We start from the raw sequence: 14,217 nt of genomic DNA on the forward strand, positions 1-14,217 counted from the left end.
ATAGATCATAGATTATATTTTTATTATATATTATCTTTTAAATTTTGGCAGAGTTTAAGGTGAATGTAGCTACTAATTAACTATATTTAAAATATATTAAATAAATAAAAAAAAAAAAAATAATAATATAAATTAAATAATACATAAATCAAATAAAAATAAAATAAATAAATTTTTTTTCTCTATAGCAAAGCGGATTTATAAATAAGATAATGTATCTAATAATATATAAAAAAGGATCAGTGTCAAGTTCTAAGGCTATAATATGTATATGTAGTACATCTAATTTCAAGAAAGAGTAATTCTATAGAGGACAAAATCAAAGAGTGAATAAAGCATAAAAAAAACTATATTTTATAACTATTTCAAATTTTCACTATACAAAATTTTTAAATAATTAATTTTTACACTTTTTTTTTTCAAAGAATATTAAATTTTAGAGTTATGCATGCATTTAGAGTTATACATTTCTATAAGAAACAATGCCAACTTCTTCCTCGATTCAATTTAGGATTTATCATTTTCAGACAGAGCATTTCTATATCAACAACTCAACAAGTCGTCAACAATTTCCCAGTTTATCGACTCGACAAACTATTTAGACGGACTTGGTCTAGCCCAACAATGCGCCTGGCTCATTGTTGTTAAGACATTTGAACTGCTCTACGCAATCGCCTGCAGCGTGATTGGACAGAGAAGCCAGCCAAAGTCAGAGCACAAAACATTTAATCAACTTTACCATTGACTCAATGGTGGTCAATGTTCTTAGCCTTAACTCAGGCTGTTTACCAAGCCAGCAATTGATTTTGCTCCTACATTTCGCCCATTAACTGGCGGAATTTTCAATTAAAGCCCGAGCCGTTATCTAAGACTTGAATCAAAGTAATCTAAAAGTGGACTCTTAAGCAGTCAAATTTAATTATATATAGCATCTATATTATGCTTAGAGCTTTATTTACAAGCCATGCCAAATGCTTTGTCAAAGCTAATGCACTTTTTCTGTACGGAGCAACAATTGTTTTATCTACCTTTTATGATTGCCAACAACAACAACAGCAATAACAACTACAGAAATGAGCACGTGCAACATTTCAAACTGGCGGCAATTCGTTTTTGACACAATTATTGCCCAAATGGGCGGTGAGCAGGGGATTTACGATATGACAGAGTCGGAGCCAGCTGCCTAATGGTCATTAGACCACAAGTTTCTTGGGCCTTTGGGCGGCCTGGGTAATTCGATTTATACACGAACATTGCCTAGCGTTCAGCTTTGAGGGGCGCAATTATGGGCCACGCCTCTTGTATATACCCTAACAGTGAGTTGCTTTAATAAAGAGACAGAGAGCGTAACAGAGAGAATGTATAGTAAATCGAGCGATGAGAGCTTATATTATCGTAATCATTAGTGCTATGCTAAGCATAGGGAAATATCGCTATAGTTGAATTTTTGCTTGAATCTGTTATTAAGCTTTAAAGAGTGTAATTTTGAAGATCTGGGCAAATTTTTTCTTTTTAGAGTGTCCTTTACTAAACATTTTAGGAATATTTAGAATTCTATAGATAAAATCTTTTGAAAGTATTGTTTTAAACAAACTGAAAAACTATATAATATTTAGTATATATGATATAGAATTACCATTATATATAACCATTTGTCTATTGTTTTTCTAGCATTAAAAGATTTATAAATTTCTATATTTTTTAAATACTCAATTTTAATTTTCCATGAAATTCTTCAAATTTAAAACAACTTTCTACTGTTTAGGCATTTGTCTGAAATTTCTGAACTTCTTCACATAATCCCCATCTGCACAGTTCTGTCTCTGCTGTCATCCAATATAAAATTCCAATTATGTGTTACTCTGTATGTTATTTCGTTGATTGATTCAAAAAAAAAAAAAAAAAAAAAACAGGAATTTTAGAAATGCAGTCGCATTAAGCTGCAAGCCACAAGACCTAAGAAAAAAGTCATTTTGTATCTGGGAAAATAAAAAGCGCTGCAGATTTTTCGTTGGCACGTGACTGCGTGCAAATACAACGAAATATGGCAAACTAAGCAGAAGAAATAAGTCACGTTTGCTGTGCTTGACTAGGAGATACCCTGTATTCAGTGGAAAGAATGTTGCGATTATAGACTTTAAGTTAGGTTAAAAGATTGAGAATAGATCTTTATCGATTTGGAATATTATAATAAAATTTAAAATTAAGAAATCTGTATTTAGTTTCAAAAATTTTAATTTAAAAGTCTTAGTTAGTTAACAAATTGATTTAACGTGAGTAGACTTGATGCTTCATAAGGTCAACTACAGCCCCCCCCTTCATATCTACAATACCCAATAGCACTGCCTACAGGGTATTAGAAACGCAGTGCAATTCAGCTAACAACATTTCTCTCCCGCCAGCTCTCCAGCTCGTCCGCACTGCCAAATGGCATAACACATGCCGGCGCGGAGTCGCCCTGCGTGTTTATTCAATTTACGACCAACTGCAGCGAAGAGGTGTTCGTTCGTTCACTCCTGCCGTCTCAGCTCAGCTGCATTGCGAGTTTTGCATAAAACAGGGAAAACTGTCGTTGTCTGCCCACACGGCTGTGCCGCACAGTTTTCCACTGTAGTCAAGCCCCACTGGCCAGGCGGGGTTCTGCGTGCTGCCAAGAAATTCATTTCACATGTTGGCTTAAATTCCAATACATTGCTCGTATTTCAAGAGCTTACAGGGTGAGCTGCTGCTGCGAGCACCCTCTAGCCTCTAGCCTCTATCCTCTAGTCTCTGGAATCAGGCCTCAACTCTTCAGCCTCTGGCCTCAGCGGTTGCTGAGTTGAATGAGTTAGCAAGTTTCCTTCATTCGTTTTTCATTTATTTGATTTCGAGTTGATTCGAGCATAACTCTAAATGGAATTCTGCGCAACGGAAGTTGAGTCATTTGGCACAGTGGTCCTAGACAGCTCGCAACGCAGTTGAATTTTATTTTAAGCCTAAGCAACAGGTAGAAAGGGTAAATGTCGTTGCCTTACTGTATATAAAGTAGATTTTATTTTAAATTTAAGATAAGCTCAGTCTACTCTTTTAACTCTCAAGTTATTTCAGTCTAAGAAAAATGAATTTTAGTGTGTTCGTATTTTTCATACATAAAAATAATTGAATGATTTAATTATAAATAATTATTCGATTAATATTACAAACATTATGTATCAATTAATTTCCAAAATTAAATCTGTTTTTAAATATTTCGGATATAAAGAAATAAAATGTTCCTATAAATCAATTCATAATCAATATTTAAATTATAAAATTATTCAAATTAATTTTATGTTTATCCATATTATATTATAATAATAATTTGTAATATAATTAATTACGCGATAATTGTAAGAAATAAATTGCATATAAATTAATTATTTTTAATATTTAGGAAAAATAACGCAAAAACGAAAAAATGCAATATCATTAAGTAGAAACGTATACCTGCTTAAGGCAGGACAAGCTATACGTCAAGAAAAAAAAACAATTAGGGAAACCAATTTCTCAACCTCAAAAGCTGAAATTACTCTTCAATTTAGAGAAACAGAAGCGCATAAATTCAGCCCGCAGCGAGCTGAAAAAAAAAATGGCGTAAAATAAGGCTAAAAATTGTATTTCTGATTTGCTAATGATGCTACGAGTTGGAAGAGAGCGAAAAAACAGCAGAATAAAAATGAATAAAAGAACTGACTGAATGAATGAAACTGCGGCCGGAACGAACGGCTGCATAAATAAATAAGTCGAAAAAGGGCTGATTTTTGGAGCTGATGGAGCTCTGACCGCAGTGGAAGGCCATGATGGCCGCCTCAAAGCAACCACAGCAAACAGCGCTGTAGCTAGGCTCAAGGAGTTCACCTGGCAGCAGGTGTGCTGGTGTGTGTGTGCCTGCCTTAAATTAGCAGCTACTGTCTGGCCTGTGGTCTGTGTGCTGTGTTCTTTTCCATTTCGCCAAGAGCCGCTGGCAACATTTGGAACATCATTAATTTTAATTTTTGCGCAGACGCGCCCTAAGGGGGCCTAACCAGGAGAGAGCTGGCGAGATGTTTAGGCTTCGCTGCGCTCTGGACAGCGGCCTGAGTGATGGGGTAGTAGTTGAATCGTGGCGAGTGTGTCAACATTTGAGTCGACACTCGAATCGCAATTAAGGTAAATGGAAATGCTGCAATGCTGGCAAGACATGACAAATTCCATTGCTCCATTTGATTGATCACCTGTGCTCATTCACTCACCTTTTTGAAGCGATGCCGCTGCTGCTGCTGCTGCTGCGTGGAGGAGTGCACCGAAGCCGTCTCGAGCTGGTTATCGGCGCTGGCATCGCGTTTGCCTAGCGCATGCAGCAAATCGTCCACGTTTCGTATAAAGGGTCTTTTACGTTCCCGTTCTGGCTCTGTGCCCTCTCCGCCAGCCCCACCCCCTCCGCTGCCACCCATGCAGCTGGCAATGCTTTTGCTGCCCAAACTGTTGCTGCGGGAGCGGGAGCGGGAACGTGTGCGCTGCTTGCCCAGCCAGTACGCCTGATTGACCAGATTGATGTCAGCCGCGGCGGCTTGGCGAGCGCAACGCCGCATGGTCGCTGCCGGCGGCTCCTGCTCCGCTTCCAGCCGCTGTTCGTTGGCCAAATACTCGCCAGCAATGTGCACCTTGGGAGTGCTGACCAATTGCAGACCGGTGGCACCCAGCTGTTCTGGAAATTCGTGCAGTTCGAGTGGGAAACGCGGATCCATGGGCTGGCCGGGCTGGCGTGGATACATGTAGCCATCACGCATAAACATTCTGCTGGTCGTATAGACGCGATCATCAATCTGGTAGAGGCCATCGGCGCCCGGGCCGTTGCCGCCGCCGATAATGCCGTTCCTTACATACGCAGTGGGTCGGTGCCGCACGAGCGGATTATATAAGTTGGCTTTGGGTTGTATTGGTTTCGTTTTAAAGCTTCGGCGTCGCGTCGACGACTTCATTTCATTAGCTGCCTAAGAGTATGCAACGGATTTCTAAAACCAACAGTGCACAAAAGTATGCAACAATTATATGAAACAAATTCCCATTCATTTGTAAAGGAAATTCACATTTATTGTTGCATACTTTTAAGATCAACAAATATTGAATGGTAGAGAATATATTTATACTTTTAATTTCCTTGGAAATTTTTTTATCAATACCCAAGCGGTAATTTATATTTCCCTTAATGTAAGTGTGTCGACATTAAGGGAAATATAAATTACCGCTTGGATATTTATCAAAAAATTTCCTAGGAAATTAAAAGTTTAAATATATCCTCTAAACATATATTTGGGAAATTTTAATTGGGTAATTTTAAGTTTTCCTTTTCTGTTTCCACTGAGATGGGTAATTTACACTTTAACAAAAATTGCTCAGGGAAAAACATTAAACATCCAATTCAAGTGGGCAAAGAGGGAATTTGTTAGATAAGGAATATCCCATGTTTGGAATTTGGGCGCGCGAATTTCAAATGTTGTAGTAATTTAAAGTTTATATATTATATACGTATGTGTTTATATAAACTAAAAAATTTAATTCTTATTATTTGTATAATTTCTTTTTTATTTTTCGCGTTACTCGGTGCAGCAAATATAATTGTTAGGCAATTTGTTAGTTTCAGCCGAGCGACGCGTTCGACGAGACGTTCACAACATTGCACGTTCGATTTTTCACTGAAATTGTTTGAATTTTATTGCAACAACTTTTTCTATTATTTGCTGGAAGGGTGCGCAGCTAATCCAATTAGCGAGTCGCTTGTCACAGACCTGAAGCCGAGAACACTGTGAATGGTGCACTGTGCCCCGCCCTGAACGCCCCTTAGCTGAGGCAAGGCAATACCAAAGTATTGACACAGTTGTTAGCTATTTAGTAGTTGGTTCGACTCGTCTTCCTGAACACTGTCCATCATTGGCGAAGCGTCATCGAAACCAAGAACTGACTGAAAGCCCGTTCAAATTCTATGCTAATCTGTCAGCATGAGTTGGCTAATTAAGCTAGATTTGCAACACACTCGACGTGGCCCCAATTCAAAATTTAGCGATTAAATGACAAAATATACGAACCACTAAAAAGAATTGAAAGACACGTAATTCGATTTGACGCCCCCCATTTGATATAAACACATCGAATTGAGTTCAGTTCAATTTCAATTGTTGCTTTCCTAGAGCCTTTTCAAGGTTGCCTTTAGCACTGGATGGGTCGAAGTCACTTGAAGAATTTCACATTCACTAATTTCCATGACACAGTTAAGCAAGTTTACATATATACATGTATGTATATATGTATATCAATATATTACTAAGCACACACTGTTAAAGTCTTGTTGGTCTTTTCTTAGTTTTCTTTTCTTTTGCTCTATTTTTATGCGACCTTATCACCTTTTAAGTAACTTTGATTTTAGCTGTATACTTCCGCTCACGCTATATAGAAATAGAATAGTCGCTCGATACGCCCCGACTAACCAACTTATACTGAATGCCTGCATTTGAGAAGCAATCTATGTCCGAACTTATTCCAATGGTCATTCATTTCGAAGATAAGCCGAGAGATAACTTCCACTCACAAAAGCCACAAAAAATTAATTGCGATAACAATTGGGATTTGTTTGTGTAAAGAACGTGAGCTTCTATAGAGTATATATTTTTATACAGATACACCCCTTTTATAACAGAGAATAAAGAGAGAGTAAGATAGGGCGACAATAGCTTTTCATTGGGCGCTGCTTGTAAATGCAATTCAGAGATGCTTTACATATTGTAAGCATATCCAGCTTCGAAATAAATGCCTTTGTAAGATTTGCTTTAACCGATGATAACTGGATAACCGATGAGAAATAGTGAGCATAAGATGATTTTCTTTATCGCCTGCGTGCTTTACCTATTAATGCCAATGAGGCTTTCAGCAAAAATTTTAATTTCCAAGAATATAAAAATTGTTTATCCTTTACAGCTCTTATGATGATTTATGTTTTAAATAATTGAGAATAAAAGTTAGTTTTGTTATTATTCTCCTCCTACATCTTCTATTAAAGGATATCCGCTTTGTGATTTTCTTAGTCAGTTGAATTTATATATATGTTTGGCTTACTGAGAGACTAGTTGGCTCGATAAGGATATTTTAAACTCTCATGGACATCGGCCATCCAAAAACTCAGGCAATTAAATATAAAAGTTCTTAATCTTATTTTAAGTATTATATAATATTATTATACTATTATATTAACACCTGTATCTCTTGTCTTTTATGGAATATTAACTTTATTTCTCACATCCAATTTATCCCAATTCAATCACAAATTCACTTACATGCAATTTGCACGTACGATATTTCTATTAATTAAAGTTCAGAAGGAAAGCATTCACATGGATGCGATCTGTTTTCTAGCTTATTTACAGCTCATAGAGGTATGTATGTATGTACCTATATTGTATATGCTTGTGTATCTAGAAATTTGATAAGAAATGGCTTCGTTTACTTACGAAAAACTCATCCTCGATGACCGGATCGGCGAGCATCTCGATGGCTTCGGTCATGGAGCGGCAGGTGCGATTCGTGTTCTTCTTCTTCTTGAGCTTGCGTCCCAGTGTGGCCGCATCGCTGAAGCGATGGAGCAGCTTGTCCCGCTTCCGCACCGCCAACGGACTGGCCGTGGAGCTGGCATGGCACAGCAGGGACGAATAGCCACCGTTGGTGGAGGATATGGTGCCGGTGTTGGCATAGAAATTCTGCGGCTGGTACTGAGCCGGTGCAGTCAGCGTGCTGTTCGAGTCGATCTTCTGTATGAGATTGTACTCAGACTGCGGATACTTGCTGGCTATGATGCTGGACGCATGCGAGGAGTCTGTGGACTGCAGCGATGCCTTCGACGTTAGTTGGGGCTTGGGCGGCGGCGGCGGTGGCTCCTTCATGAGCGCCACACGACGCGGTGCTGCACGCGGTATGGTGGCACAGTGGGTCGGCGAGTTGCCGCCGCCGCCGCCATAGCTAACCGCACGACGGTTGCGATCGTTCTCCTTCTCTCTGCAATGAGAAAACGAAAAGCATTTTGTTAGATTATGAACGGGAGAATTTCGTGAGGCTGAGCTGAGGACACGGCCCACCTAAAACGACGCCGTTGCATGGGCGGACTGAAGAAGCAGTTGGGCGCCAATGGCACAAAATAGCCCCACTGTGGTGCCGCCTCTGGCCCATCATGATAGATGCCCAGCTGCGGTGTCAGCTCCCTGGAGTGGCTGCCCGCGGCACGCAGAGCTGGCATCGAAACGCGCTGTGGTGCATAGTGTTTGTACCGCTGCTGGTTGTGGTTGTGGTAGTGGTGGTGCTGCTGCTGGTACTTGCGATAGATGTGGTGTTCCATGGAGGATGTGGTTGTGGCATCCGAATCCAGCGTGCAATCAGACTGCAAACCATTCTCGAGCGTGCCATCGCTAGACTCATCTCTGTCATCATCATTACTATTACCATTGTCATTACAATGGCCATTAGCAATGCCATTGCCATTTCCATTACCATTCCGATGCACCACATCATTATCATCCGGATCATCATCATCATCGCTGGAGCACTCCGGCACCGTATAGCAAGTATAATCGATCTGAGACATTGCTCCCAAATAGTTTACAATTTTTTGGCACTTTTATCACACGTTTCGTTTCTCTCATCGGCAAACTTTTATTTTGTTATTGTCTTTCACAGATTTTTAATTAGTTCACGACTTTTTTTTGCTTTTCCGTTTCTGATTGTTCTTGTTTTTTTGTTCGTGTTTTTACCTTTGACAAATGTTAAATGACAATTTCACGTTGTTTTCGTACACATGTACGTAATTACTCTACAAGCTTGTTCCGACACATTTCGTGCTCGACTGACTTTAAACTACTAAGAGAGAGAGAGAGTGAACGAGAGTGAGGGAGGGAGCGGAGACTGAGAGCGACTGGCCCACGCATTCATCATGTGTCATGTCTCGACTCTACCCCTAAACCCTTTCCCAGCTGCCACGGAGCTTCGCTCTATTCTATTCTATTCTAGTCTAGTCAAAAACTGTGTCCAGTGGGCGCAATTAAAAGTCGTTTTGTGCTCGAAAAGTTGCCTTAATGAGGTGCCGAACGGAAGCGCACAGCAATTGTCTAGCCTAGTTGAGATGTTTAACTGTTTGAGAAGGCTACAGATAGCCAGCTCCCCCTCCGAGAAAATAACCTGCATTTACCAAATCGATGTTCGATGCAGAGATATGTATATGTAGTAAAGTGCTAAGCAATTACAAGCCGACTTCATAAAAGGTCAGAATTCTTTAAAGTCATTTTTATTAAAAATTAGCAATTTTATTTAATTTTTTCATTTTTATAAATTCGTGGAATACTTTTTATTGAATTAGTGTACTATTTCTCCACTATCGTCTAACTTTATTGGAAAGTAAAATAAAGTGAAGCTTATATATAAGAATACTAACATTTTAAGCTCTCAGGCTATTCGACTTTGGTATCAATTAGTTTGGGGCATGAAACCCTGATTTGTTTTAGTAACAACGTTTTATCATAATTTCATTGACTTCTGTCACAAAATACGATTTTGTTTTATAATTCAGTTTTAGTCATTTATAGCAAGGATTTTATATTTTATTTAAGTAAATCAGAAATTTGAGTTCATATGAACTAATTGAGATAAATAATGTAGTTTTATATAAATAATGAAGTCATAATAAGATCATAATATAAATTTGACATAATACGAAAAATTAAGAATCTATTGATTTAGTCTTCATTTACATTTGGAGTTTTTTTTTTTTTTTTTTTTTTAAATTGAAATTAAGTTGGTTTCAGATCATAGACTTTTTAGAGTTCTTTGTGAAACCTTTTAATTTTCTAAATCGAAACTCTCACAAATTAAATATTTAGATTTTTGGTCTTTAAGGCTTAAAGTTAAAGCTTCTGTTAGACCAACAAACAACGTGCTAAATGGTAACTGGGAAATGCATTTGAACCGAGGCAGAGTTCATTAAGAATTTATAGGAAAGCAAAAGTGTCAACAGTGAAATCCATCAACAAAGCAATTAACATGTCAAACGACAAAACGAGCCACACGAACCAAGCACTGCCAACCAGCTTCGTCTCCGGCTTTCAGCTCCGGGTTCGCCGCCGGATCACCCTATCCACTTGGGAGTGAACGGACTGAGCACGGCCATCATCAACATTGCAAAGAGTTTTCCTTTTTTCATAATAATGATGATGCAAAAAGCGCCGCGAGTGACAGTGAGCCAAAGCGCCAGAACGCAGTCGCTGGGTAAATGCAGTGACGGTGCGCCGTACTGGCATAGCGACAGATGGTGTTGGCAGACAGGCGACATGGGAGACACGCAGCCAGCCGGATATGGCGAGATTACAAGGGATTGTTGCTGTTGTTGTTGTTTTGTGTGTTTATGGTGATTTTATTGTCGCAATTATTTTAAAATTTGCGCAAATGAATAGAGCAGCATATTGGTAAAGGGCTTGATTAATGCAAAACTGTACATAAAGAAGAGGAATCACTAAAAAGGGGAGCAAGGCAACAAGAGAAGCAGTTGCAGACCGGAAAAGAGTTGTAACCGCATTAATGATGTCATGAGAGTATTAAGTAAAGCTTAAGACTGTATTGAATGCAATTAAATTTTGCCATTATAAAAATGAGTAATGAATAAAAGTAGAGCGTCAAAGGAAGAGCGATAAGCGCATAAAGTGGAGAAAATTATATAAAAAGTAAGTATTGATAAATAATCAATCAAATTGTCATCCAAGTAAAGCGAAATAGCTCGTGTCTAAGATTAACAGAAAGGGCAATACGACAAAATAAGTATAAAAGTGAGAGTGTTCCACGCCTTTATTCTATTCTTTGTTTATCTTGACTGAATCGTATAAAAAGTCTAACCCAAATGATCAAATCTTTCTTCACTCTATAAAGAAAAAATTAATGCAAATTGTACTGGGAATACGTATACATGTATTATAATAAAAATAAACCATTTTCAGCTGGAAGTCCAAAAAGCACATTTTATGATCTACACTTTGTATACTTATGTATATGGATGACGTAATTTTGGGGCTCACATTCAACTCAATAAAATGCATTATTTAAATATCATATATATTTCCGCATTTTGTATACAGCAATAGTTGAGGCAATTTAGCACAACATGAAATGCATTCCTGTATGTATGTATAATATATACATATAAAAATGCATATATTTCTGTTCAATTTAGAATAGAAAAGTTCAGTTTTTATTTCATTTTTTCCCACATGATTTGCTCTTTTCATAATTAACTAACCAATATTAATTTGCCAACAAATCACGCTTAACATTTCACACATATACATATGTTTTCATGATTTATTTTAAATTTAGGAATTGCTCACTGATTGTTTGATTGCATTTCATATACATATATAAACATATACTATATGCTTGCTTAAATTTTCACGCATTTTTACACAAACTTGGCCAACAATTCGTCCATTCAAATAAAAACCACAAAAATAGAGCGGCATAAAAGGCGCAGCGAATCTCTCGAAGTATTCACGTTTTTCTTTTCCTTTTATTTATTTTTTTCTTTACAGATTTTGTCCTATCGAGAGCAGCTCGACTAGAATAAATGCGCTGACCGCCGGCAATTTTGAAACTGAACAGCTAGAAATTTTGTGGCTGGGAAGAGCTGAAGAGCGGCGGCACACACCCCCGGAGGAGACGAGACGACATGCGCGACAGACTCATGCGACTCGCGAGGCGGCGCAGGGCGCGAGGTGGCCAATGCGCCTGAGAGAGAACAAACGGAAAAGAAAAAAAAAAAAAATAACAATGTTGCCGACGCAATTGCCTAAAAGATTTCGGACAGAAATAAACAAAAGCAAAAAAAAAAAAAAAAGCAAAAACAACAACGAAATATGGGCAACCAAATTGCAAATGGCATTTGAGACAATTTTACTGGATAACTAGGCGCATGAGTGTTTTTTATTCGTGTGTGTGTGTGTGCGTGTGTAAAATGTCATGCGAAATAAATGTCAAATGTCGCTCTCCCTTCTGCGCTCTCTCTCTCTCTTTCTGAGTTCTCTGCTCGTCTTGAAATTGCCGTGACTCTTTAAAAATATGTTTGTTGCTTGCTTAAAAATAAACACACTGTCTGCTGCTCCAGGGTGAAGAAGAAGAAGAGCAACCATTTCCACTTGTCACGCATGCAGACGCTCGCCCGCTCACCACATTGTCGTTGCAGCTGTTGTTGTTGTTGTCGTTGTCTACGAATGTGTGCCATAGTGTGGCATGGTTTATTGACATCTGTTTGCCTGCAGCCACTTGGCAATTGGTGTGATTAATCAGAAGTGCAACCAACTGCCAAAGCCATTCAAGCGCCTCTTGGCTGCTGCTGCTGTTGCCGCCTCCTCTGCCTCCTTCAGCTCCTCCTTTCCCTCTGCCTCTGCTGCGGTTGCATTATCAATTACACTTGTTAATTAACAGCTCGATGCAGCATGGCCATGGATTAGCCCGCATCTTCGATCCCACCTCCCAATACTATTTCACCCAAAGCAGGGTGACGATGTGCATTTGATAACAATTGCATGTCGGCAATGCCGGCGCACAATTGCAATTAAATCAGTTCTAAACGGGCGTTCACTGAAGCCAATTGCTGTTGCTGTTCTCTCCTCTGTTTCTTTGTGCTTCAGCCATGCTGGCTTACTGTCCAACTGGTTGTTGGGCGACCAACCGGAAGGCGTGGCGCTTATATGGGTTGCGAATACCATAAAAATTAATTGAAGCAATGGGAAGAGATCTTCCAGATTAAACCATGCGACGCTAGCTATGTGTGCCTGTGTGCACACGCTATATATAGGCATGTGCATAGCCCCGGTGGATAGGGTTTGAGAGAACAAGTACTTATGCTACAGTTGCGTGCAGACAATAATGCGATACCCTGGAATTGGCTTACCCAATGATTGGCATTCCAAATATCAATTTTATGTATAAATAAATGCATGATTTTATGAAATATTATTTTATAAAATAAATAAAAAAAAAGTATATTTTTTTAATTTAATTTGCATGAAAATAATATAATATTTATAAATAAATAATAAATAATTTTTTTTTTAATATTTGCTTGAAAGCTTTAATTTCGATTTAAAAAATATACCATTTAAAAATAAATAAATAAAAAATATAATCAATAAAAATTTAAACAAAATGTTTTTATAAATGTTCATAAAATGAAAACTATTTTTCCAAATTTTTTTAAAATTGATATTTATATTTGATATGAATTTAAGCCATAAAGACAATGAAATAATTTCCCAAAGTCTAAATAAATAGTCTTACAACTTAAAATTAAAAAAAAAATCTTTTTTGAACATTCCACAGAAACTCTGGTCACACTTGCATTCAGATTCTGCTCTAAATATTTCAGTAATAGCCTAAACCAAAAGATTCATAAAATATTTGTTGTCAGGCCAAATGCCGCTCACTTAATATCGAATGCCTAAAAACTAAAAAAGAAAAACGCATCAATTAATTAAATTGATCATTTAATTGCCTGACTGATCGATACATATCTCTTGCCAATCTTGACAATCTCGACTGTCAAACTCAAAGCTACTTCCCAGACGCTACCTTTCGCAGTTTAGGGCGATTTCGCAAAACGTGATTTATGGTCCCCGAAATGTAATTAAATGACATACGAAAAAACTAAAGCTGAAAACAATCTCTTAGGCTCGTGCCGGCAAAAAAAAAAAGAGGCAACAACAAAAATAATAAAAACTAACGCCAAGAGGCAAGACGTAAATTCTATTTTTACTGTGGCAGCAACTGCTTGTCACCATAATTATAGCCACAGCTTAGCGTTCGCCACTCGTCTCTCTCTTTCTCTCTCTCTCTCTCTATCACTCCATTTGCCTCTCTCTCTCTCTCTGTCATTGTCTGGCGTATTTTTCACTGCGTGTGATTTTTTTGTGCTTCATTCATTTACCAGAATTTTCCCACTCAGCTGCACGTTTTGGCAGCTGTGAAAGGGCTGCTAATAATAAAGAGCTGTACTTAGTTGTTGTTGTTCTGTTTGCTGTTGTTGCTGTTGTTATTCTTGTTTATTTTATGATTATTAATTTTGGTCGTTGATGTTATTTATAGTGACAGATGCAGGGCAATGTGTTTCCTTGCAGCACAGCTCCCCCTACCCGAATACCTAGA

General features: G+C 38.1%; 1 protein-coding gene across 8 annotated transcripts in view; it reads right to left on the reverse strand.

Moving 5' to 3' along the window:
- Positions 1–14,217, reverse strand: part of LOC6574054 (tight junction protein ZO-1) — a 116,315-nt gene that overhangs the window by 39,623 nt on the left and 62,475 nt on the right. For 6 of the 8 annotated variants that reach the window (XM_044008268.1, XM_044008267.1, XM_044008273.1 and 3 more), the window contains exon 3: positions 7,500–8,040. In XM_044008268.1, coding sequence (XP_043864203.1) covers positions 7,500–8,040 — 541 coding nt within the window. Of the gene's footprint in view, positions 1–4,250; positions 4,995–7,499; positions 8,041–14,217 lie in introns of those variants that run through there. The other 2 variants (XM_044008269.1, XM_044008278.1) reach the window with 1 other exon arrangement.

This window comes from Drosophila mojavensis, unplaced genomic scaffold (genome assembly GCF_018153725.1).
Source record: "Drosophila mojavensis isolate 15081-1352.22 unplaced genomic scaffold, ASM1815372v1 contig_277, whole genome shotgun sequence".
Classification (NCBI taxonomy): domain Eukaryota; kingdom Metazoa; phylum Arthropoda; class Insecta; order Diptera; family Drosophilidae; genus Drosophila; species Drosophila mojavensis.